The 23,778-nt window shown below is 46.5% G+C and overlaps 1 protein-coding gene across 2 annotated transcripts in view; it reads right to left on the bottom strand.

Annotated features, from left to right (window-relative positions):
* Positions 1-21,820, bottom strand: part of LOC126457898 (golgin-45) — a 62,569-nt gene extending 40,749 nt beyond the window's left edge. Inside the window, exons 1-2 of one of the 2 annotated variants that reach the window (XM_050094569.1) lie at positions 21,579-21,820; positions 19,744-20,321 (exon numbers count right to left, since the gene is read on the bottom strand). In XM_050094569.1, the coding sequence (XP_049950526.1) occupies positions 19,744-20,313 (570 nt within the window). In that variant the 5' untranslated portion in view covers positions 20,314-20,321; positions 21,579-21,820. Of the gene's footprint in view, positions 1-19,743; positions 20,322-20,897; positions 21,247-21,578 lie in introns of those variants that run through there. The other variant, XM_050094570.1, reaches the window with a different exon arrangement.
* Positions 21,821-23,778: the final 1,958 nt, after the last annotated feature.

The raw sequence follows: 23,778 nt of genomic DNA, 5'->3' as shown, positions 1-23,778 counted from the left end.
GTTTGTTTGTTTAAAGGAGGGTGGGAAGTGACCAAACCACGGGGTCATCGGTCCCTTGTTCCCTGTAAAATAATTACACAAGGGAAAGAAGAAAAGAAAGGAGACGTACAGCACAATAACAGGAAAATGGAAGAACCAGAAGAATGACAGATGGGCAACCAACACTACTATGGACAAAACAGGAAAAGAAAACCACAGAGAGAAGCAAGAAACAGGTGGAAAGGATAAAAACGAGTGAGCAGATGACCATGGCTGGCCGACCACAAAAGTAAAAAGGAATAAAACATCCAGCCTAAAGGTATTAGAGTGCTGAACACAAAGGACATGCACAAAAACTTATATAGAATGATCAAACCCACCATCACGTATAAAACGAAAAACTAAATTAGCCAATGAGGCATTGTCAGCTAACAATAATGCCAACGAGTCCAGTAACGGAAGAGTCCGTCACAGGGCAGCCAAAAGAGGACAGCTTAATAAGATATGGGCCACTGTCAGTTGGGTACCACACCGACACTGAGGTGGATCATCACGGCGCAGGAGGTAGCCATGTGTCACCCAAGTGTGGCCAATGCGGAGTCAACAGAGAACCACAGAGTCCTTGCGAGAGGCCTGCGTGGAGGTCTTCCACACATTCATAGTCTCCTTAATGGCACGCAGTTTGTTGTGCGTACTGAGGTTATGCCATTCCGTCTCCCAAAGCCGCTAAACCTTGCGGCATAGCACTGAACGCAGGTCAATTGCAGAGACACCGATGTCCATAAGCGGTTTCCGCGTAACCTGTTTGGCCAGCCTGTCGGCAAGTTTGTTGCCTTGGGATTCCGTCATGACCTGGGATCCAGACAAATGGTTCAAATGGCTCTGAGCACTATGGGACTTAACTTCTGAGGTCATCAGTCCCCTAGAACTTAGAACTACTTAAACCTAACTAACCTAAGGACATCACACACAGCCATGCCTGAGGCAGGATTCGAACCTGCGACCGTAGCGGTCGCGCATTTCCAGACTGAAGCGCCTAGAACCCCTCGACCACAGCGGCCGGCAGATCCGGACAAACACTACTGAATGAATGGACTGTTCCAGGGCACAGATGGACTCCTGGATGGTCACTACCAAAGGATGATGAGGGTAGCACTGGTCGATAGCTTGTAGGCTGCTCAAGGAGTCGGTACACAGAAGAAATGACTCCCCAGGGCATGAACAGATGTCCTCAAGAGCATGAGATATAGCCACCAGCTCGGCAGTGAAAACACTGCAGCCACTGGGAAAGGAATGCTGTTCAACATGTCCTCCATTGACATACACGAAGCCGACATGATCATCAGCCATCGAGTCATCAGGCCTCAGGCTTCATGGCCTTGGTACATCTCAAGAATTGAGAGGAAGTGTCAGCTGAGAGAGGATTGTCATTAAGGTAAAGTTCTGGTTGTGGATGAACGGTACAATGCGCATAACACACGACTTTATGGCCAAAAACTGGAAACCATGGGCTAGAGCCCATGACTGCGCCTTGTGGATGGCTCCCTGTAGGTGCCGTTCAGCAACATCGGTACTGGTGGAGCAGTACAAAATGCAGAAGTCATCTGCATACAGAGAAGGTGAGATGGATAACCCTACAGCTCCTGCCAGACTATTATTAGCCACTAAAAATAGAGATAAACTCAACACAGAGCCCTGAGGGACCCCATTCTACTGGATCGGGGGGGGGGAACTATGGGAGGCACCAACTTGGACACGGAAAGTATGAAGCGACAGGAAATTTTAGATAAAAATTGAGAGCGGGCCTCGGAGACTCCACTCGTATAATGTGGCAAGGATATGATGTCGCCAGGTCATGTCATACGTTTTTAGTACATCAAAAAAGACAGCAACCAGGTGTTGGTGTCTTGGAAAGACTGTTCAGATGGCAGACTCGAGGGACACAAGATTATCAGTGGTAGAGCGACCGTGGCGGAAGCCGCCCTAAAATGGTGCCAGTAGGCCGCGTGACTCCAGGAACCAACTCAACCACAGACACACCATATGTTCCAGCAGCTTACAAGGAACGTTGGTAAGGCTGATGGGCCACATCCCCATCTGGTTTGAGCACCGGAATGATTGTGTTCTCCCACCATCACACCAGATATGGTTGAAAATGATGAGGAGATGTCGCATGTAGTCATATGAGAGACGTTTAATCATCTGACTGTGGATCCGATCTGGCCCAGGAGCGGTGTCGGGGCAATGTGCAAGGGCACTGAGAAGCTCCCACTCTGTAAATGGGGCTTTACAGGATTCACTGTGCCTTGTAGTGAACGAGAGGACTTTCCCTTCCAGCCGCCGTTGGAGAGTGCAAGAGGCTAAGGAGTAATTCTCTGACGCAGAAGATCAAGCATAGTGCTCAACAAAGTGCTCGGCAATCGCGATTGCATCGGTAGATAACACGCCATTTATGTTAACACCAGGAACACCTGTTGGGATCTGGTACCCGAAAACACGTTTGATCCTTGCCCAGACTTGGGAAGCTGACATATGGCACCCAATGGATGAGACGTCTCTCTCTCCCAACACTCCTGCTTCTGTCGCTTGATAAGTTAGCGAACACGGGCACAGAGTCGTTTAAAGGCTATGAGGTGCTCCAGAGAAGGGTGCTGCTGTAGGGCTCGCCAATGCTCCTTAATTGCTTCAGTGACTTCCAGCGACCATCAAAGGACTGCCTTTCACTGAAGGCACCCTAAAGAGTGAGGGATCGAGTTTTCTGCCGCAGAAAGGATTGTCTTAGTCACCTGCTCAACCATCACATCGATGTTCCCGTCTGGAGGAGATTCAATGGCGACAGCAGAGGCGAAAGTTTCCCAGTCCACCTTGTTTAAAGCCCATGTGGGCAGGCATCCATGTGTCTGATGCCGGGGCAGTGACAGGAAGACAGCGGTCGAACCGAGACAGTAATGTTTCGACATCTCTGCCTCGGCCAGTAAGCACAGTGCCACCCCACAAGGGGTTATGGGCATTAAAAGCTCCCAAAACTAGTAAATGTTTAGGGAGTTGATCGATCAGTGCAGCTAATACATTCAGGGGTACTGCACCATCTGGAGGAAGATATACATTGCAGACCGTTATTTCCTGTGTCACCCTTATTCTGACAGACACAGCTTCAAGAGGGGTTCGAAGGGGCACATTATCACTACTACAGGCTGAGTTCAGGACATAAACGCAAACTCCACCTGACACTCAATTATAGTCGCTACGGTTCCTATAATATCCCTTATACACTCCTGGAAATGGAAAAAAGAACACATTGACACCGGTGTGTCAGACCCACCATACTTGCTCCGGACACTGCGAGAGGGCTGTACAAGCAATGATCACACGCACGGCACAGCGGACACACCAGGAACCGCAGTGTTGGCCGTCGAATGGCGCTAGCTGCGCAGCATTTGTGCACCGCCGCCGTCAGTGTCAGCCAGTTTGCCGTGGCATACGGAGCTCCATCGCAGTCTTTAACACTGGTAGCATGCCGCGACAGCGTGGACGTGAACCGTATGTGCAGTTGACGGACTTTGAGCGAGGGCGTATAGTGGGCATGCGGGAGGCCGGGTGGACGTACCGCCGAATTGCTCAACACGTGGGGCGTGAGGTCTCCACAGTACATCGATGTTGTCGCCAGTGGTCGGCGGAAGGTGCACGTGCCCGTCGACCTGGGACCGGACCGCAGCAACGCACGGATGCACGCCAAGGCCGTAGGATCCTTCGCAGTGCCGTAGGGGACCGCACCGCCACTTCCCAGCAAATTAGGGACACTGTTGCTCCTGGGGTATCGGCGAGGACCATTCGCAACCGTCTCCATGAAGCTGGGCTACGGTCCCGCACACCATTAGGCCGTCTTCCGCTCACGCCCCAACATCGTGCAGCCCGACTCCAGTGGTGTCGCGACAGGCGTGAATGGAGGGACGAATGGAGACGTGTCGTCTTCAGCGATGAGAGTCGCTTCTGCCTTGGTGCCAATTATGGTCGTATGCGTGTTTGGCGCCGTGCAGGTGAGCGCCACAATCAGGACTGCATACGACCGAGGCACACAGGGCCAACACCCGGCATCATGGTGTGGGGAGCGATCTCCTACACTGGCCGTACACCACTGGTGATCGTCGAGGGGACACTGAATAGTGCACGGTACATCCAAACCGTCATTGAACCCATTGTTCTACCATTCCTAGACCGGCAAGGGAACTTGCTGTTCCAACAGGACAATGCACGTCCGCATGTATCCCGTGCCACCCAATGTGCTCTAGAAGGTGTAAGTCAACTACCCTGGCCAGCAAGATCTCCGGATCTGTCTCCCATTGAGCATGTTTGGGACTGGATGAAGCGTTGTCTCACGCGGTCTGCACGTCCAGCACGAACGCTGGTCCAACTGAGGCGCCAGGTGGAAATGGCATGGCAAGCCGTTCCACAGGACTACATCCAGCATCTCTACGATCGTCTCCATGGGAGAATAGCAGCCTGCATTGCTGCGAAAGGTGGATACACACTGTACTAGTGCCGACATTGTGCATGCTCTGTTGCCTGTGTCTATGTGCCTGTGGTTCTGTCAGTGTGATCATGTGATGTATCTGACCCCAGGAATGTGTCAATAAAGTTTCCCCTTCCTGGGACAATGAATTCACGGTGTTCTTATTTCAATTTCCAGGAGTGTAGCTGCAGAGGGCAGGGGTCTGCATTGCCGGGAACCAGGTTTCCTGGAGAGCAATGCAGAAAGGAGGTATGAAGCTTAACAGTTGCCGTAGCTCAGCCAGGCGGAGGAAAAACCTGCCGCAGTTCCACTGGAGGATGACGTCATCGCAAGACTGGGAAGGCTTGGAGCATTCAATGAAGCAGTTTACTACTCACGGTCGCCCGCTGCCAACGACTTATTGCCTGAGCAGTCTATATCCATTGTGTCTGAGGGTCCAGCGAGATCTAGGTCCTCAGCGGACGCCAGAATCTCCATTTCATCCACATAAGCAGAGCTTGTAGTAGCGGTATGGGCGCCATCACAATTCCCTTGGCCTTGGGGATCTTCTTTTTGGATTTCTTTCGCTGCTCCTTGGGTTTCCCTGGCTGGGAGGACTTCACTGATTCAGTCCCCGGGATTGAGGGTGAGCGTGAAACACTAGGACCAGCTGCTTTTGGGCTCTTCAGCCACTGGCGGGCGTCATCTTTCCCACTAGCAGAAACCTGGGAAGGGAGTGACCTACGGGACCCCTTCCTAGCGAGAGGAACCAAAGAAGACTTACGCTCCTCTGGCACAGAAGTGGGGACTGATATCCCTGATAATTGGGGGGGGGGGGTATCAGAGATGGAGGGGGGGGGGGTGTTGCTACCGAAGTGGTGCAGGAGCAAAAGGGAGGGAAGTGGCCCCCACCATCAAGGAGGCAGGTGACGTCTTGTGGCTCTGAGAGGTGACTGGGGTCGGCGGAGCGGACGGGGCTAGAACTGTAGCGGCAGTGTAAGATGATGTCATACGTACAGGATGTAGGCGTTCAAATTTCCTCTTAACCTCAGTGTAGGTCAGTTGGTCCAGGGTCTTGTACTCCAGGATTTTCCTTTCTTTCTGGAGAATCCTGCAGTCAGGCGAGCAAGGCGAATGGTGCTCTCCGCAGTTGACACAGATGGGAGGTGGGGCACGTGGAGTATTGGGATGTGATGGGCGTCCGCAATCTCGACATGTGACACTGGAAGTACAGCGGGAAGACATACGGCCAAACTTCCAGCATTTATAGCACCGCAATGGGGGAGGGATATAGGGCTTTACATCACAGTGGTAGACCATCACCTTGACTTCCTCAGGTAATGTATCACCCTCGAAGGCCAAGATGAAGGCACTGATGGCAACCTAATTATCCCTTGGACCCCGGTGGACATGCCAAACGAAATGTACACCTCGCCGCTCTAAATTGGCGTGCAGCTCATTGTCAGACTGCAAAAGAATGTCCCTGTGAAATATGATGCCCTGGACCATATTTAAGCTCTTATGGGGTGTAATGGTTACAGAAACATCCCCCAGCTTGTCGCAAGCAAGTGACACCCGTGACTGTGCAGAGGATGCTGTTTTGATCAAGACTGACCCAGATCTGATTTTGGACAAGTCTTTCACCTCCCCAAACTTGTCCTCTAAATGTTCAACAAAAAACTGAGGCTTCATCGTCATGAAAGATTCCCCATCAGATCTCGAACATACAAGGTACTGGGGCGAATAAGAGCAGCTGCCATTCTTAGCCTGACGTTCCCCCCATGGTGTGGCCAAGGAGGGGAATGATTTGGGGTCGTACATCTGTGCGTTGAATTGAGCATGTGAACACATAGAGACTGCTTGTGTTTGACCATCAGCAAGAGATGATATACTATGCGTCATTGCGTGCCACCTGCCCTGATGCCACCCACTCTGACCGGGGGCCCTCCCCACAGGCACCATCCAGCTGCAGCAAAGGCCAACTGGCAGGATGGCCATTACCAGGAGCCCCGATGCCCCGGGATTTTTTTTTTTTTTTGTAGGGTTTAAGGGCGCTCAACTGCTGAGGTCATTAGCGCCCAATCACTGGTGTTAGAGCAAATGGAATCTGCTAAAACTCAAGGGGATGGGAGGACACCAGAAGTACCTGACAAAGATGCAGATAAAATAAGTAAAAAGGTTAAATGTCTTTGGACAAGCCAGTTAAAGTTATAAAACGCAGAATACGAGCAGCTGCTCGAGCGTCATCAGCTAAAACATTCGGTAAAGTAGATGGCAGGGACAGGATAACACGAAATTGATTAAAACGGGGACACGACAATAAAACATGGCGCACTGTTAATGCCTGACCACAAGGGCACTGCGGGGCTGGATCACCGGAGAGCAGGTAGCGGTGGCTAAACTGGCAATGCCCAATCCGCAACCTGGTCAGAAGGACCTCCTCGCGCCGAGATGGTCGGGAGGATGTTGTCCAAGCAGTTGGGAGCGGTTTTACTGCCCGGAGCTTGTTTCCTTGGAGGGATGACCAAGTATCCCACCACGACGACACAAGCCTCTTACATACATCCCCACGAACGTCAGATGACGGGACACAATGGGAGGCTGGCCGAGGCAGGAGGACTGCAGCCTTGGCTGCAGCATCCGCAGCCTCATTCCCAGGCACTCCTACATGTCCGGGAACCCACAGAAAGCTGACAGAACCACCATTATTAGCGAAAGAATGGAGGGACTGCTGTATCCGTTGAATCAAGGGATGGACCGGATAGGGAGCTCCAAGGCTCTGAAGAAAACTGAGCGAGTCAGAGCAAAGTACATACGATGAATGGCGGTGGCGGCGGGCATACTGAACGGCCTGATGGAGAGCAAAAAGCTCAGCCGTAAAGCTGGAACATTGGTCGAGGAGCCGGTATTTAAAGCTGGCGGCCCCGACGACAAAGGCACAGCCGACACGATCGTCAGTTTTGGAGCCATCGGTGTAAATAAAGGTGTGACCGGCAAGTCGAGCACGAATTTCGACAAACCGTGAGCAATACACTGCAGCCGGAGTACCCTCCTTCGGGAGTGAGCTGAGGTCGAGATAAATAGGAACCGGAGCCTGGAGCCAAGGTGGTGTCGGGCTCTCACCCTCTCTGAAGGTGGTAGGGAGGGCAAAATCCAATTGTCGAAGCAGGCGACGGAAGCGGACTCCGGGTGGCAGCAGGGCAGACACATACAACCCGTACTGACGGTCGAGAGAATCGGCGAAGAAGGACTCGTAAGAGGGGTGGTCGGGCATAGACAACAACCGGCAGACATACCGACACAGCAGTACGTCGCGCCGGTAAGTCAATGGTAACTCGGCAGCTTCAGCATAAAGACTCTCCACAGGACTAGTGTAGAAGGCTCCGGTCGTAAGACGTATCCCCCGATGGTGGATGGAGTTGAGCCGGCGTAAGAGGGACGGCCGAGCGGACGAGTAGACGAAGTTCCCATAATCCAGCTTCGATCGGACTATGGACCGATACAAGCGAAGCAGGACAGTGCGATCCGCTCCCCAAGATGAACCGCTAAGAACTCTTAGGACATTAAGGGAACGTGTACAATGGGCCGCCAAATAAGAGACATGTGGAGACCAACACAGTTTCCTGTCCAACGTGAGCCCTAAAAACTTAGTTGTGTCCACGAATGGGAGAACAACGGGACCGAGATGTAAGGATGGCGGAAGGAACGCTTTATATCGCCAAAAGTTGATACAAACTGTCTTCTCTTCAGAGAACCGGAAGCCATTTACCACACTCCATGAGTAGAGGCTGTCTAGACAACGCTGAAGGCAGTGCTCCAGGAGGCATGTTCTCTGGGCACTGCAGTAGATCGCGAAGTCATCGACAAAGAGGGAGCCTGAGACATTAGGTGGAATGCAATCCATAATTGGATTGATCGCTATGGCAAAAAGGGCTACGCTCAAGACGGAGCCCTGAGGCACTCCGTTCTCCTGGAGGAAGACGTCGGACAATACGGAACCCACACGTACCCTAAACTTTCGATCCGTTAAAAAGGAATCAATAAAAAGGGGCAGGCGACCGCGTAGGCCCCACCTGTGCATAGTGCGGAGGATACCTCTTCTCCAACAGGTATCATAAGCCTTCTCCAAGTCGAAGAACACGGCTACCGTTTGGCGCTTTCGCAAAAAGTTGTTCATGATGAATGTCGACAGGGTCACAAGGTGGTCAACAGTGGAGCGGCGGCGACGAAAGCCGCATTGGACATTAGTAAGTAGTCGTCGAGATTCAAGAATCCAGACTAATCGAGCATTAACCATGCGCTCCATCACCTTACAGACACAGCTTGTAAGAGAAATGGGGCAGTAACTAGAAGGAAGGTGTCTATCCTTCCCAGGTTTGGGTATAGGAACAACAACGGCGTCACGCCAACGCATGGGGACTTGACCTTCGGTCAGGACGCGATTGTAGGTACGAAGAAGGAAGCTTTTGCCCGCCGGAGAAAGGTGTGCCAGCATCTGAACGTGAATGGCATCTGGCCCCGGAGCAGAGGACCGGGACAGTGCAAGCGCACATTCGAGTTCCCGCATAGTAAAGGGGGCATTATAAGTTTCCAGATTCAGCGAGTGGAAGGAAGGTCGCCGAGCCTCTTCTGCCTCTTTCCTGGGAAGGAAGGCAGGATGGTAATGGGCGGAGCTTGAAACCTCCGCGAAAAAGCGGCCAAAGGCGTTGGAGACAGCCACAGGATCAACAAGGACCTCATTACCTGAGGTCAGGCCAGGTACCGAGGAGTGGGCCTTAATGCCCGACAGCCGGCGCAGGCTACCCCAAACGACAGAAGAGGGAGTGAAACTGTTAAAGGAGCTGGTGAAAGAGGCCCAACAAGCTTTTTTGCTGTCTTTGATGACTCTACGGCATTGCGCTCGGAGTCGTTTGTATTCTATACAATTCGCCAACGTAGGATGGCGGTGAAAGGTGCGTAAAGCACGTCGTCGAGCACGGATAGCGTCCCTACAAGCCTCGTTCCACCAGGGGACGGAAACGCGACGTGAAGAAGAAGTAGTACGAGGAATGGAACGTTCGGCAGCATTGATGATAACAGCCGTGAGGTATTCGACCTGACTGTCACAACTGGGAAAATCGTGGTCCGGAAAGGTCGCCAGGGATGAGTACAGTCCCCAGTCAGCTTTCAGTATGTTCCAGCTCGAAGGACGTGGGGATGGGGTGTGGTGCAGGAGACAAACGACACAGGGGAAGTGGTCGCTCGAATAGGTGTCAGAAAGGACATACCACTCGAACCGACGGGCAAGAGTGGCAGAACAGATCGAGAGGTCCAAGTGGGAGTAGGTATGAGTAGAGTCCGAAAGGAAAGTCGGGGCGCCGGTATTGAGGCAGACAAGATTGAGATGGTTGAAGACATCCGCCAAGAGTGAGCCTCTTGGACAGGACGCAGGAGAGCCCCAAAGGGGATGATGGGCACTGAAGTCGCCAAACAATAAAAACAGCGGGGGAAGCTGAACGATCAGGTGCATCATGTCAGCCCGACTAACAGCAGATGATGGTGGAGTGTAGATGGTACAAACTGAAAAAGTAAAAGCAGAAAGAGTAATGCGGACAGCTATTGCTTGGAGTGGGGTGGTCAATGGGATGGGATGGTAATAAACATCGTCCCGAACGAGCAACATGACCCCACCATGAGCTGGGATACCGTCCACAGGGGTGAGGTCATACCGCTCCGAGGTATAGTGGGTAAAGGCAATACGGTCAGTCGGGCGCAACTTGGTTTCCGGGAGACCAAGGACGAGCGGACAGTGCAGGCGGAGGAGCAGTTGTAATTCCTCCCGATTAGATCGGATACCTCGTATGTTCCAATGAAACAACGCCATCGCTAGTCAAAAGGTTGGGGGAACAAGACGGGGGAAGAGCTGGTCACCTCGACGGCCGCGGAGGGCCAGGTTGCGAGGGAACTACGCTACAACCGACGGGAGGCGGATCCGGTTCCATCGACTCGTCGCCAGCTGCGGCCGCTGTCCCTGGTTGTGTAGGACGGGCCGCATCATTTGCCGACGAAAGGCCGGCGGAGCGCCTGGCAGCAGAGCGTCCCGGCGAAACTGAGGACGGCCGGGAGCAGCGACTCACGGATGGAGCGTCAGACGAAACGCGCCGGGGTGGAGAGGGGGATAGAGACTTCTTCTTGGAGGCCTTCTTGGAAGGCCGAGGAGGCACAGGGATGGTGGGCTGGACCCAAAGAAGGTCCTCACGCGCGGGGTCCGTTTTGGAACGCCGGACCTCGGAAGCTGGGGTCCGGAACGTTTCCCCGATGGACGCCTGAGAAGAGGATCGCTTCTCAGGTGGCGTGGGGGGAGGAGGAGGAGGAAGGGTGGCCCCTGGGGCAGAGGGGGTGGGGGCCACGGGGGAGGAGGATTTGGAAGGGAGGGATTTGGGAGGCGAGGCAGAGCCCCCTGATGGGTGGAGGAGGTGGAGGGGGGACAGGATAGGGGTGAGGATACTGCGGAAGGAGTGGACACAACTGAGGCAAACGAGGTGGTCAATGGCACGGGATGGAGGCGGTCGTACTTCTTCCGGGCCTCAGAATAAGAGAGCCGATCCAAAGTTTTGATTTCTTGTATCTTTTTCTCCTTCTGATATGCGGGGCAGTCTGAGGATCTAGGCGAGTGGACGCCAGGACAATTAACGCACCGAGGTGGTGGGGTGCATGTATGTTCCTCACGAAGAGGACGTCCACAATCGCCACAAAGGGGCTCAGCCTCACACCGTGATGACATGTGCCCAAAGCGCAAACACCTAAAACAGCGCATAGGAGGCGGGACGTAAGGTCGCACGTCACACCGGTAGCACATCACCTTCACCTTCTCCGGGAGAACGTCCCCCTCGAAGGCGAGGATAAAGGCCCCGGTGTCGATGCGACGGTCTTTGGGGCCGCGCTGGACTCGCCAGACGAAATGCACGCCTCGGCGCTCCAGGTTGGCCCTGAGCTCCTCATCAGATTGTAGCAGGAGGTCACGATGAAAAATAACCCCCTGCGTCCTATTTAGTGCCAGATGTGGGACAATGGATACTGGGATGTCCCCTAGGCGGTCGCACGCCTGGAGCGCCGCCGACTGTGTGGCAGAGGTGGTCTTGATAAGGACGGACCCTGAACGCATCTTGCTGAGAGCCTCGATTTCCCCGAAGACGTTCTCAATGTGCTGAACAAAGAACATGGGCTTGGAGGTGGCGAACGTCCCCCCATCGGTTCGAGAACAGACCAAATAGCGGGGGAAGTACTTCGCCCCAAGCCGGCGGGCCTGTCCCTCCTCCCATGGAGTGGCCAAGGGGGAAAGGGCAGGAGAACCAGAACTAGAAACGGTACCTTTTCTTTTGAAAGACTCGGCCGCAGAGCGACCAGATACATGTTGACGTTTCATCTGCGAAACGTCCGCCCCGATACCACCCACTCCGACCAGGGGCTCTCCCCACGGGCGCCACCCAGCCGCAGCAAGGGTTACCTGGCAGGATGACCATTACCGGGAGTCCTGATGCCCCAAGGAGACGGGCATCTACTCCTTGGCCGACGTGGGGAGGGTGCAGCTCAGGTATCGGCAGTACGATCCCTGTGTTGTCAGGGGGCTACAACCTAGAGGGTACATGACGACCCCACCACAACGGGCTGGCTACCGTGCTGGATTTCTGGTGCCATGGAAAGTCCATCATGATCGCTGGTGCAGATGGAGATGCACTATGGGCGTAACTTGGACAACCCATCAGGCGTTGAGGCCCAATTTGAGGAATAGTGGGTAAGGTTACAACGCCGGTGCAATGCTGAGTGCCAAGGTCTTAGTGCACTTAGGACCAGTGGTACACCATGTAAGGTGTCCTTCCCCAAAAGGCTCGTACTTCTGTAGAATTTTGAAAAATGGAGGTCAAACCCCAAGGGGGACCATTACATGGAAGGCCGAAACGGTTGAAACTCCTTTTAGTCGCCTCTTACGACAGGCAGGAATACCGCGGGCCAATTCTAACCCCCGAACCCGCAGGGGGATGCCCCGGGATGACTGACACTACTCCTCAGCATATGTGGGGAGTTAAAGGCGCAGGCATCAGCAGAGCGATCCCTGTGTGGTCAGGGGGCTACAACCAACAGGGTACATGGTGGCCCCACCACAGCAGACTGGCTACTGTGATGGATATCAGGTGCAACCAAGCAAAGAAGTCCATTATCACCGTCAGCGTAGAAAATGATACTACACAGTTGATGGAAAAAAACGCACCCAGGAGGGTGATCTCACCCAACAGTTGGAGAACTAGCAGAAGTGCAGATCCATGTCGACGAAAGATGCGATATGTCTCAGTGCGTGATGGATATGACGTGCCATGTAAGGCGCCCTTCCTCAGTTGGCTTGCTCTTTGAAAAAACTTTCAAAAATGGAGATCAAACCCTACAGAGAGCCATCACACAAAGGCCAAAAGATGTGAGACTCCTTTTAATCGCCTCTTATGACTGGCAGGAACATCTTGGGCCTATTCTAACTGCCAGATTAATGCTGCTTTGGAAAAGTAAGATAAATGGTATTATAAGAACAAGTTAAAACCAAATCCCAGAATAGGTGTTTGCATCCTATCTAAAGAATGGACAGGCACTCAGGAAACTTCAAGTGACTTGGAGAGTAGTACAGCTGGAATACAGTTTCCATCCCAAATATCTTGGAATCACTCTTGACAATATATTGCATTTCAAGCACCACTGTCAGAAGTACAATAAAAAGTAAGTGCAAGATCACACATTGTACAAAATTATGGGAACATCCTTGGGTGCAGCATCAAAGATGGAGTACAGTTTTATCTGTGTCATGCTACAGCTGAAATGGCTAACCCTGTTTGGCAAAATTCTGCCCATGCTAAACAAGTGGATGCCACTCTTAATGAGTCATGTGGACTCATTACTGGATACCTGAAACCTACATAGCAGGATAAACTGCACCATTTAGCTTAAACTGTTGCTCCAGACATCAGTGTGAGATAGCCACAAGCAGAGAAAGGTATAAGGTGTCTATTGCCAATAAACACTCATTTTCTGATCACTATCCTCCTCCTCCTCAACTGACAACAACAAAAAAAAGTTTCCTGAGGGCAGCAGATAAAACTGGCTAACAGACATGTTCTGATTATCTATGTGGAAGACAAAGTCTGAGCACCACTTGATGACACCATCTGAAAATCTAGCTGCTGGTTTCACTGAAAAAGACCTTTTTGAAAAGTTCCGAGTAGGTTCAGAGTAGGGGTCACAATGTCAAAAGACAATATGCAGAAATGAGGTTATTCCACATTATCAACCCCTTGTTCAACAAACTACTGAGCATGTGCAGCAATGTAGACCATGTCCTGCAAGATGTACCTTTGATGACCTGATGTCTGAAAGCTCTGAAGCCATTGTGACAACTATATATTAGGCTAACGTTGTTTAGATTGTTATCTTTATCTTTATTTCTTTTCTTTTGTGATTATTTCACTGTGTACCAATGATAGACTACAGGACACCGTAAGATGTAACACTTTCTTCAAATTTTTAAATTAGCAGTTATTTTATAAGTAAGATTATGCATTATCCTGTATGTTAAATTGTGATGCTTTAGACACAAATAAATAAATAAAAATATCTACATCATCATCTACTGAAAGCAAGTCTCAAACTTTTTGAGTGATAGAATTATTTTTCATGTTATGAAGCTAATTTGTTCCAAGTATGTATGAACACAAGGTAATTGTATTTTTGTATAAAGAAATGAGATAGTGCATCTATTAATACACTGGCCCCAGATTAAGGAATTTGGAGGCTCAAGCTCTATCCAGGTATCCTGAATTAGGTTTTCCTAAATCACTTCAGGCAAATGCCAAGGTGGTTCTACCAACATGGTCATGGCTGATAATCTGTCCTCTCATCACTAAACATGTGCGTATTTTCACATGTCAGTATATATGTATATACAAATACGTGTGTGTGTGTGTGTGTGTGTGTGTGTGTGTGTGTGTGTGTGAGAGAGAGAGAGAGAGAGAGAGAGAGAGAGAGAGAGAGAGAGCACACGCACGCACGGGTGCGTGCAGCTGATAACCCTCGATCACTGCACAATGATCCTTGGATGAGTAAATTACTAATACAACACCAATATTAAGTAAAAAAGATACTAAAAAAGAAACAGAGCTCAGCTTTAAATTTGCACACCATGAAACAGTATTCACTGAATAGCAATCCACTTGTGTTTAACAATGCAGAGAAACAGTGTCAGCTGCTGTCCTGCAGTACAACTTGATTTGTCTGTGCTGTGTGTCAGTGAAACAGATGTTTCAATAGAGGGAAATTCAATCTATTGAAATATGAACCCCCTCTCCAACCTTGTCAAATAGTTAGGTTGTATTTTCTGTTATGTATAGCAAACACATAAGAACAAACATAAAATGCCTGTATTTAATCCGTTTATGTAATGATTAAAAGTGAAATATGAAACAATAAACACACTAATGAACAGCAATCAACTGCAGTAAAGAATTTGATAGTATCTAGCGAGGTTCTCATGGACTCCGAATGTGAATTAATCTGGGTGACATTAAGCATCAAAGGGTCAACAAAAATAGTAATCAGATACTTTTACAGACTGCCTGGGTCAGGAGCTGCAGTGGTAGAGCACTTCACAGAGAACTTTCAGGATGTCATCAATACCTTTACTGATCATGATGTTGTAATATGGGGTGACTTTAACTTGCCAGGCTTAGATAGGGAGAATCACGCTATCAAAACTGGTGTCAAATGCAGGTATTTGGATGACATCATTCTGAATGTCTAGTCCGAAAACTACTTTGAGCAGATAATTAGAGAACCAACTCAGAAGGTAACATCTTAGACCTCCTAGGAACAAACATGTCTGAACTTATTGAATCTGTTAAGCTATATAGTTAGTCAGTTAGTAGTTAGTCACATGTTCCATAGATCATTTGAATGCTTCTTTTATTGAAATAATGTGGAATAAGTCAGCTTACACGATTAGAGTTAACATTAATGGCTACCAGTATTATTTAACTAGAAATCCATTAATGGAACAGAAGAAGGTGAAATGATTTTAAGTTAGATTTTAAACTTGCTTTGCTACATGTCAGACAATTTATGTTATTGGACAAATGATCATAGATTTTTGTTGCTGCATATTGAACACCTTTGTGAACATTTGACAGCTTTCATAATGGGTAATGAAGGCCTTATTTCCCTCTAATGTTGTAGGTATGTACGTAACATACACGTAGTGTGACAGCGCAATGGAAATGCCTAGATTCTTGAAGAGGTACCTACACAATGTCCATCAGTGACACCACATATTATCCTTACAGCTTGTTTTTGTGCAATCAATACTTTCTTTCTAAATGGTGAGCTACTGCAGAAAATTATTCCATCAGACATTATTGAGTGGAAATATGCAAAATGTATCAGGAAGTTAATTCATTTCATTCCATGCTTAGCAATTATACGAAGAGCAAAAACAGCTGAACTTAATTGTTTGGGAAGCTCAGTAACATGCTTCTTCCATTTCAAGTTTTCATCAATATGAACACCCAAAAATTTGGAGAAATCTACCCTATTTATTTACTCCTGCTCAAGTGCTACATCAATTGTAGGTATGGTGCATTTTTTCAAAATACATGGAGAGTCCATTTTCCGAGAACCACTTTTTAATTCTTTGGAAAATATCATTAACAGTTTCTTCTGTGGCTTACTCTCTAATGGGATTCATTACAATAGTATCATCTGCAAAAATTACCAATTTTACTTGCTGAATATTAAATCGATGAAATTAACTATATCATGAATAGGAGAGGACCCAACATTGAACTCTGTGGGACTCTCTTTGTGATTTCTCACCAGTCACTAATATTTTATACCCTCCTGACATTGTTTGAATTATTCATCACAATCTTTTGCATTCTGTTTGTGAAGTATGATTCAAACCAGTTGTGTGTAAAGCTGTCAATTTCAGAAAACTTGAGTTTGTCTAAGTAAGTTAAATGATCTACAGAATCAAATGCATTGGAAAGATCACAAAAAATACCAACTGGTTGATATTTTATTAATTAAGACTTGTACTCAGTCAAATGACCCTTCTGAAACCCAAACTCTGATATGCTAAGTAAACTGTTTCCACTTAAGTGTGAGACTACTCTTGAATACATTAATTTTTCGAATATTTTCCAAAAATAAATTGGATGGTAATTGTTAAGTCTGCATGTCACCTTTATCACGAAGAAGTTTAATAACTGCCCAGTGACGCACTGCATAAAGGACATTACTTACCAATTTAATCCTATTTTTTGCTGCTATATTTAGAAAGTGACTGTTAGAAGTAATTGCAGTCTGTGAGTTATCAGTCACAACATTGTCATTTAGTTTAACTGTTATGGTTCCTTGTACACTGACAGGCTGTCCTGTCTCCCATTTGACAATATCCCATATAGTTTTAATCTGATTTAATCTTATTATCTGCATTATTTATTTCTGACAGAACATGCATACTTCTGGACATTTTAATGACTTTCCTTAAAATACTATCATACTTTTTGCAGTGTACAAGTAATTTTGTATCTTGACTTACTCTCGGCTATTATATAAATTTCCCTCTTCCTCTCATATAAGATTGTCATTCCATTAGTTATCCACAATTTCTTTTAAGGATCTTTTGGATAATTTTTTTAGGAAAGCAACTTTCAAATATCTACACAAATTTACCTTGAAATAAACTGAATTTGACATTAGTATCTCTTCTATGTATACCAAATCCTATATCACCTCTTTTAACTTACTCTTAAAGCACTTATCCTGTTATTTATAAGCTTCACTGATCTGGATCTGTATGAACTTGCCTCATGGTTCTAAGGCAGCACATTGTTATTTCCATGAACTGTGTGTCATGATCAAATAATCCAGTAGCAATTGGGTGCATATTAATTGTTTCAACCTGAGAACTATCTATACAAATGTTACCTGTCAATTTTCTATTTTGCTGCACACAAAATGGAAAATAGATTACTGAAATTAGTTCAAACGTCCACATAATAATTCTAGTTCATTTTCCTGTCTGCATCTTTTATGAAATCTACATTGAAATCTCCACAAATTCTCTTGTCTGACAGCTGGCTTAATAATGCATCTAGATTTCTAGAGGGGATCTGCAGACTTTTACAACTACCTGAGAAGTATTCTGCAGTAACAACTCACAAGCAAATGCTTCTAAGTTCTATTTGTTTGAATCTTTTTTTAATTTGTTCCTACTTTTATAAATGCAACAATTGCTCCTTTTTCCATGTTAACTCTACATGAAAATGATGCAAGTCTATAATCCCGAATGAGATTTTCACTCTGCAGTGGAGTGTGCGCTGATATGAAACTTCCTGGCAGATTAAAACGGTGTGCCGGACCGAGACTCGAACTCGCAGGAGAGCTTCTGTAAAGTTTGGAAGGTAGGAGACGAGGTACTGGCAGAAGTAAAGCTGTCCTTTCCTACCAGCCATATCAGAAGAGATGCATCTGTGTGTTTACATGAGCTGAGTTACCCTGGCATACAATCAATGACCCATCTAGCAACAAATCAATATGTACAGCCAAGGATGCAAACAGACTGCCATGAATGGGCAAGAAGTTGCAGCAAATGTCAGTGCAACAAGATTCACTGACACGTGCACACACCTGTAGGAAACTTTCCAAACATGACCACCCGCTTTGTGCATGTCCACACTGATGAAGTGAACCCTTTACTACAGTCCAATGGTATACAACCATGATGACAGACTGTTTCACCCACTTGCCAGAAGCTCCATCAGTGGACAATATTTCAGTGAATATGTCAGTCTTTGATTTTGTGTCACAGTGGGTATCGCAATTTGACTGTTTGCTGCACATCACAAACAACCACAGACCACTAAATTTTGGAGTACAGTCCACCACAAAATGACGAGCTGCCACTTAGCCAGCCAGGGGAATGACTGATAAGACGGCACCGTTCATTTAAATAAGCACTGATGTGCCGTGATGCCGAGTAGAGTAAGGCCCTTCCCATGGTGCTATTGGGCCTCAGGAGCATTTATATGATGGACTTAGGTGCTTCAATGGCTGAGCTAGTGTACGCTGAGACATTGAATCCATCATGTGAATTTGCAGACTCAAACACTCTCAGCCCAGCGCTGTCCATCGACTCGAGACACAAGTAAGCCAGATCTAGCCCCCACCACCCTTCCAGACATAGAACAGCCTCTACCCTTGTGTGTCAGGACCTCAGTGCCTGTTCCAATGTCATGCTATTCATGGAGGATACCAAACCATCTCTACAGCCTCTGTACACACGCCAAGTCACATACTCACAAGGGGAGGCAAAATGCTCGACATTATGATTAATGGGAAATTGACCAGATTCCAACAAGAAGGTCAAGTCTGCATATGTATTTCAAGCAGCACACCCATCAGAAATTCCAAGGCTCTAGCTGCACACAACACCCACCCCATCACCAACACCACCATCACCAGAGCCAACTCCAGCACCAGCTAACCTGGCAGCTGAAAGCACTAAAAGATCTGGTCAATACATCCATTTTCTGGCTCGCATTTTTAAAAGTGTTCCGCTTCCACTAATGGAGCTGACGTAGCTGCCATTATGCAGAGAGAGAGAGAGTGTGTGTGTGTGTGTGTGTGTGTGTGTGTGTGTGTGTGTGTGCACTGTCAAACATTTCATGCCAAACACCAGAGGTATGGTATTTTATATGTTTTGGTTTTGTTTATTCATTGATTTATGGGTTTTACATTTTTGTATCATCCTTGTCTAGTTATTAGTGCACAGTTACAGGATAGCCTGAATGTGCTGTTCCTGATGGATTAATTTAAATTGTGAGTTCTCAGGAGCTTTTATATTTCTTCACCGTTTCTCCTGTGATCACTTTCGATAAAGTTTGTCACCGGCTGCGTGAGTGAGTTTCTATGTAGTCCATTTTTTCCATGTTGAAATATATGCGGGATTAAATCAACGAATGATAGCCTAACCAGCTTACACCAAAACAGTTTGAATGAAGAAAAAACAAACAGAGTAAGTACAATATGAAACATAACTGTAACATTAACAAAATTGGGAATGGCATCACATTTAATTATACGTAAGCAATTATGAACCAGTAGAAAAGATAAATGTACGTTAACCAGGACAGTGGAGACAGAATAAGATGTAAGCCTAACCCATGTTCAAGAAAATGATAAAAATACAATTTTATTATTACCTGAGCCTGGAATTTGAGCTGGCTTTCAAGCTGGCCATTTTCTTCTTTCAGTGTTTTTATTTCTTCTTGCATAGCTTTCTTCTCTGGAAGCCACTCAGGTTGGTCCTGGTGAATGCTACTGGTCTCAACAGTTTTGCTTTCTTCAATCACCTTTTCTTTTTCAATTACAATGTCAGAAACAGCACTACAAACAGGTTTCAAGTCCATGCTGCATTTCCTGGATATTTTGCCATCCTTTGCTTTATTTCTTTTTTCAACTGGCACAATAGGTTTGACAGCAGCTTTATATGGTTCAAACGGAACAAACTTTGGCTCTTTTGTTTTCAGACTGTTAAGTAACTTATCTTTTTTCATATACACAGTATTACTTGGTACTAGGTTTACAATCTGTCCTTTGATAATGGGAGGCACGGGGGTAGACTCTTTGAAATCTGTTGGCCGATAAATTAACTTGTCGCCTAAAGCTGTTCTCCGATTTCGAAACGAAACTGTCTCTGTAGCATTGTCACCTTCATTCTCCATTCCATCCCCTTCTGTACGACCCGGGGATAGCAACTGAGTCTTCTTCATAGCGGTAACTGAAACATAAATTTTTTTGTCAATGTCTCTGTAATTGAAGCATTTAGAATAACAGTTAATCTACAACTCACTCGGCTCTAACGACAAGTAAGAGATGAAAATGAAGCTGGGGAAAATGAAATGCTCTACATCATCCCAATCATAAGGAAATAAACGCAAGATTATTTTGTTCATGTACCTGTTGTCACTCAATTAAATACCTGCTGGATTCTGTCAGGCAGCTTGTTCACATACATAATTGGCAAAGATGCAGTAGCTGGCAGAAATTTTCCTGTTAAAAATTAGTGTGCACCATGAAGTGCATCATTTACAAAATGTGTGGTAACACAACAAACCAAAATGATGACTTACACTCTACTACTTCAATTACAAAGTGTCCACCATTACAGATACATCTCCCCCACCCCCCTACTCAAGCACACAAAACAATCACGTCTAGTTACATATCTTGAAACTGGAGAACGAGACTTCAGCATATGAACAAACCATAAGCAATGATACTTCAGCATATGAACATACCAGAAGCAATGTTCCTGCAGCCCCTGCCAAAATTACACACACACCACTGAACCTACCGATTTCTGTTAAAAAAATTATCCAATTTCTTGTTTATGGAATAACCTTATCCATCATTACAGACAGTTGCATTTGCTGTATGCACCATAGTTCGATATGGGAAAAAAAATAAAAAACTTGTATTACATGCTGAGTACTTGTTTCCTATTAGGCCGTCGTACTATAGTGTAGTTAATACATGCTGTCTCTAAAGGGCGTAACAACATACGAACATGTCAATGCACACAAAATGAAACGAAATATACTTTACTACGTTCTTCAACATAAAACATATGTGTTTGGTATTACGGTGAGTTTTGAAATATTTTGCCAATAATCAAAAAGTTCTCATTTTTAAATACTGCCATCGTTTCAGCAATCACTCTGATTGTGACGTAGGGGCCTACATAACAGACACAAGAATGATGTGCAAAGGACACAGGCTGTCAGATATTTGGGTTATGCATATATGCACGATTCTGAAGATACTCTGCCAAACTCTCTATTCAGTGTACAACGTATAAATTGATACTAATACGTATCAGTGATATTTCCAGAAATAATATGTGGACAAGCAGCACACACAGTTTTAAGAAAAAATATTAATGTTATATTGTCAGCAAATGCTAAAATTTTCCCGGTCAGTACACAAATACCGTTTCAAACATTACAAACGTAGAAGTGAATGTTATCTAGTATACCTGGTAGAGGAAATAAACGGATCAGTAACCGTAGTTGTATATCTCACGACTGTACGATCTTGATAAACTCATTTGCTAATTAAATCACGTTGAGGAAACGTCTCGTGACAACACAGTTATATCTCTCAGTTATTTCTTCATCCTCCTTATTTTCCGTCAAAATTTCATGATGTGTACCAAACAAACTGTCAGCAGTACTAGAACAGCTGTTTTCTCTCACTATCTCTCTCAGTTTCTCTTCGGGAAAGATCCAATAGCAAAGTGGAATAGCGTAACGCGGACATTCAAAATCGACACACTATGAATATTCACCTGATCACCGTATGGATGACTTATACGAGTCATCCTTGTCATATTTCATTGTAGAAAAACGCTAGTTGAAATATAAAATATATAAATATTAAGTATTATGTAAACTTTGGAAGAACACTTTCATACATATTATCAACCATTAATCTTTAACCGTACTGGTGCAGTCTGAGGAACTTCATGGATTCTGTAATAAGGAAATAAAACATTGAAATTTATTATTTACATCGTTGTTTGAAGACTAGAGGAAATATTGTGCATTATTGCTTCTCCATAGTGAAATATCATATTGTAATCTTAATTTACATTGTCGTTTGAACGCTGAAGGAAGCGTTGTGCATTGTCGCTTAGCATTGGGCTATCTCGGGTTTACGCTAAAACGGGTTGAACGCTTGCGTAAACTTTGCTCAAATTGAATTAAACTGAGTTGGGACAAAAAAAACTGTGATAACCTCCAACGCCGTTCTTTCTTTCGCGTCAGCGCAGCAGTTCGGCTAACCGGTTCTCTCTTTCACTTCTTCCCAGATTACAGATCAATTCAGTTAGAACCAACTCGAGCCTCGCAGTTTCCGAGTCAGTGATTATAAAACCTATATAATCAAAAGAGTGGTGGATAGTACACAGAGCACAATGTTGGGTCTTTCAGCTTGAAATTCTGAAGACAGTCTCGTGAGAAACAGGAAACAAGCATATTGCAAAGATTTTGACGGCTACCAGGCGATCGCAAGGTATCCAAATGGCTGTTCAAGATTATGACTGAATACCGCACTGTAGACCGTAATATTGGGTCTTTCGATTCGAAACACTGAAAATAGACACGTGAAACATCTGAAATTCGTAGTATATATTTTGACAGTCATTGGACGATCGTAAAGTAGCCAAAAGCCTGTTCAGGAACATGCATACCGAGCTACAGTCCACAATTTCGAGTCTAATGACATGAAATTTTGAAGGTAGTGATATAGCTGGAAATGGCTGTAATAGTCTGTCGGTGATATGACGATCTTAAGGTAGCCAAATGCCTTGTCATGAGCATTAATGGATACCACACTAAAGCCTGAAATTAGAAGACACATTCATGGAAAACTCTGAATTTGCTGTAAGATTTGGGAAGGGATCCGACGATCATAAGGTTGGCAAACGTCTGTTCATATGCATGAATGGTTGCCATGACAGAGGCCGCACTTCTAAAAAACATTCATGAGATACTTGGAATTTGCTATAATGATTTTGACGAAGCTGGAATAGTCTTAAGGCAGACAAATAGCACAGCTCGATCATGAATATATGTTAGCTGCAACAAGCGGGATACGTGCTTTGTTTGACCGAGCGAGGTGGCGCAGTGGTTAGCACACCGGACTCGCATTCGGGAGGACGACAGTTCAGTCCTACGTCCGGCCATCCTGTTTTAGGTTTTCCGTGATTTCCCTAAATCACTCCAGGCAAATGTCGGGATGATCCCTTTGAAAGGGCACGGCCGACTTCCTTCCCCATCCTTCCCTAATCTGATGAGACCAATGACCTCACTATCTGGTATCCTCCCCCAAACAATCCAACCCCAAAACGTGCTTTGTGGGTGCCGCATAATTTAGCGATTTTGACCAAGATAAACTCATACTGTAGTGTTCTTCTGCACGCCGTGTAGAAGAGTGCGCAGAAACAGCTAAGTGAAGAAAAATGCAATACGCTCGTTTATTTATATACACTCCTGGAAATGGAAAAAAGAACACATTGACACCGGTGTGTCAGACCCACCATACTTGCTCCAGACACTGCGAGAGGGCTGTACAAGCAATGATCACACGCACGGCACAGCGAACACACCAGGAACCGCGGTGTTGGCCGTCGAATGGCGCTAGCTGCGCAGCATTTGTGCACCGCCGCCGTCAGT

The sequence above is a fragment of the Schistocerca serialis genome, chromosome 2 (assembly GCF_023864345.2).
Source record: "Schistocerca serialis cubense isolate TAMUIC-IGC-003099 chromosome 2, iqSchSeri2.2, whole genome shotgun sequence".
NCBI lineage: Eukaryota > Metazoa > Arthropoda > Insecta > Orthoptera > Acrididae > Schistocerca > Schistocerca serialis.
Note: the sequence above shows the minus strand (reverse complement) of the source record. Positions and strands in the feature narration are given on the sequence as shown.